The sequence below is a fragment of the Lactuca sativa genome, chromosome 1 (assembly GCF_002870075.4).
Source record: "Lactuca sativa cultivar Salinas chromosome 1, Lsat_Salinas_v11, whole genome shotgun sequence".
Classification (NCBI taxonomy): Eukaryota; Viridiplantae; Streptophyta; class Magnoliopsida; order Asterales; family Asteraceae; genus Lactuca; species Lactuca sativa.
In genome coordinates this window covers 21743589-21746775 of record NC_056623.2, presented here as the reverse complement: position 1 = coordinate 21746775, position 3187 = coordinate 21743589, and the positions used below count along the sequence as shown (strand labels likewise).

The window sequence follows — 3187 nt, the reverse complement described above, 5'->3', positions numbered from 1 at the left end:
GATTCACGTATCACGGTTCGCTTGTCTTTTTATACCCACCTGCCTCGACTCTTCATTTAATAAATACATATAAACATCCATAATAATTGATAAGAAGAAGAATCATAAGATTGGATGCAGGTGAGAGGCATGCTCCATTTTTGGCAAGAAGCGGTGAACCGGATGGAGGAGGGAGTGTGGGCGTTCATGTGCTACACCCCTTTTCTCACGTGTCCTACCATTCTGCCATAGTCCACTCGCCCTTCAACCTCGTAGGCACAACATGGCTCAGTTATAACTTCTACAATATATTAGTATGGAATTTTGAAGGAGCGTGTCCTCCACTCTCCAAATCCTTCCTTAATAAAAGCAGGAATACCATTTATTAGGATTTGGTATTAATTTAATATCGTTAGATAAAACTGTGGACCCAATGCAATTCTGCTCAAGTCAGAAAACAAAACTAAAAACAAAAACAGAAAACTTAGTATGGCGGTTACTGCCTAGCTACCTTAGCTTGTTCGTTCCTTATAAATACCAACTACGCCTGTGGTTTTCATCCCAAACCAATACACAATATGAAAGAACATAACACCATGACAAGTGACATTGAATCCCTCTGGCTTATCCTTTTCCCTCTCCTCTCGAAATGCACGTCGCTTGTTTTCTTTCTTCTTTTCCTTCTCAAATCCATATTTCACTGGGCTCATCCAGGTGGTCCAGCCTGGGCTAACCACAACGTAATACCTGGTCCGAGGGGCTTTCCTTTCATCGGTAGCATGTTCCTCATGACCGGCTTGGCTCACCGGAAGATTTACGCTGCAGCTCAATCCTTCGGAGCTAAGCGTCTCATGGCCTTCAGTCTTGGCAAAACGAGGGTTATCGTCACCTGTCATCCGGACGTAGCCAAGGAGATACTCAACGGATCCGCCTTTGTTGATCGTCCAGTCAAGGAGTCGGCTCGCACTTTGATGTTCGACCGGGCCATCGGGTTTGCACCTTATGGAGCTTACTGGCGGACTCTACGACGGATCGCCGCCATGCATCTTTTCTGTCCCAAACAGATGAGAGCTTCCGAATGGCAGAGGAAGGTGATTTCCCAAGAGATGGTGGAGATGTTGCATCATCAAAAGAGAGAATCGATATGCGTCCGAGATTTGATTAGGCGAGCCTCTCTCTGCAACATGATGTGGTCTGTGTTTGGAAGAAAGCACCGGTTGGCCGATTCAGATGACATCCAACTGGTGGAGCTGAGGGAGCTTGTGGATGAAGGTTACGAGGTGTTGGGAACGTTTAACTGGACCGATCACCTCCCATGGCTGACGGACTTTGACCCGCAAGGGATCCGGTTCAGGTGCTCCAATCTTCTTCCTAAAGTCAAACACTTTGTCAACCGGATGATCCAAGAACACCGATCGCAAACCACGCCTAATTACTCTAACGCCGACTTCACCCACGTCTTGCTTTCACTTCAAGGGTCAGAGAGATTATCGGACACAGACATGATTGCCGTTCTGTGGGTGGGTAATTAATTAAGCCAATTTGATTTTTTCTTTTATATATTGTACATGTATATATGTAATGAATATGGACATGCATGCAGGAGATGATATTCAGAGGAACAGACACGGTGGCTGTAATGATGGAGTGGATTCTAGCGAGGTTGGTGCTGCATCCTGATGTTCAGTTAAAGGTACAAGAAGAACTAGACAGGGTGGTGGGGAGGTGTCGTCCCGTGACGGAATCTGACATTGCCAACTTGATCTATCTACCTGCGGTTGTCAAAGAGGTTCTCAGGCTACACCCACCAGGGCCACTCCTCTCTTGGGCTCGTCTGGCCGTTTCCGACACCACCGTTGACGGTCATCACGTGGCAGCGGGAACCACCGCCATGGTCAACATGTGGGGCATCTGTCGAGACCAACATCTCTGGAAGGAACCGTCGGAGTTTCGTCCAGAAAGGTTTGAAAAGGATTTTTCTGTGATGGGTTCGGACTTGAGGGTGGCTCCGTTTGGGTCGGGTAGGCGGAGCTGCCCTGGGAAGACTCTTGGATTGACGACGGTAAGTTTTTGGGTGGCGTCATTGATGCAGGAGTTTGAGATGGATGGAAACGACGTTGACTTGACGGAGGTGTTGAAGCTATCATGTGAGATGGCTAACCCACTTATTCTTAATGTTCGACCAAGGTGTCCATCAACAACTTCCTTCCTTTAAACACCAAATAAACAAACAAACTAATAAATTACAAACAAGAAATAGCAAAATATGCATGAGCCAGTTAGTGTAAAAACATACAAGCTAGTGAGGTTTATTTTTGTATATACCTTTCTTTCATAATCAAGATTAGGATTTTGATTGTACGAGATGTACCCTTATAGCATAAACATATAGTATAATATATAGAAATAGAAAGTTTAAATGGTTTTTGTTATAATATCTTGCTTTACTTTATAACTTTAACTCCTTGTTATTTCTTTTTCTTTGTAATGTTTATTTATCTATGTATTTATTAATTAGTTATATATTATATATTGAAATTTAAAGGTATTTAACGCGAAGTGATATATTGCTGATACTTTATTATGTCAGTTCCGTAAATTAATGTAGAGAACAACAAATTTCATGCTAACGAAAGTGACAGGAAAGTTATTTTTTCACCACCAGAAATACATGCGAGTATCTTGTATTTATAGATAAATGAGATATACAAAGTTAATTTGAAACACTAAAAATAACTTAGTCAGCATCCATAATTGAACACAAATTGAAACACTAAAATAAATCCACATTTAACTATATAGGTTTCAATAGATTTTTATATCATTTTTCTACAATCTATATAATTATATCATTTTTTTTTCCTACAATGCATTGAACTCTACAAAGTTTAATAGAATATTACAAAAAGTAATTTGTAGTATATATTTAAAAATTAAAAACTTTCATTTTTCCATTAAAAAATTCAATGGTCATTGAACTCTAAATTTATTGAATGTAAATTTGACATCTCACAATGATAAAGTTTTATTCACTGAATGACATATAGACATGTGACATCATTTAAGTCTCTCATTGAACTCATCATTATGAATGATGTAAATAATAGGGGGAATATAACTAAATGTAGTAAATAAATGAATTAAGTAAAATTAATTGTAGGCAAAATGATTTTGCACAAAGAAAATGATGCGATCATCACAAAGTAGC

The 3187-nt window shown here is 40.1% G+C and overlaps 1 protein-coding gene across 1 annotated transcript; it reads left to right on the top strand.

Moving 5' to 3' along the window:
• Positions 1–533: 533 nt before the first annotated feature.
• Positions 534–2440, top strand: LOC111915767 (cytochrome P450 78A3). Its single transcript, XM_023911424.3, has 2 exons — positions 534–1499; positions 1583–2440. The coding sequence occupies exons 1-2, from the start codon at positions 558–560 to the stop codon at positions 2192–2194; spliced, it is 1554 nt and encodes a 517-aa protein (XP_023767192.1). The 5' UTR covers positions 534–557; the 3' UTR covers positions 2195–2440.
• The last annotated feature ends 747 nt before the right edge of the window (positions 2441–3187 follow it).

Bases quoted from the DNA above. Each gene is read 5' to 3' on its own strand.
- LOC111915767 (XM_023911424.3), top strand. From the start codon at position 558: ATGAAAGAACATAACACCATGACAAGTGACATTGAATCCCTCTGGCTT. The intron at 1,500-1,582 runs GTGGGTAATTAA...ACATGCATGCAG, and splicing joins ACATGATTGCCGTTCTGTGG to GAGATGATATTCAGAGGAAC.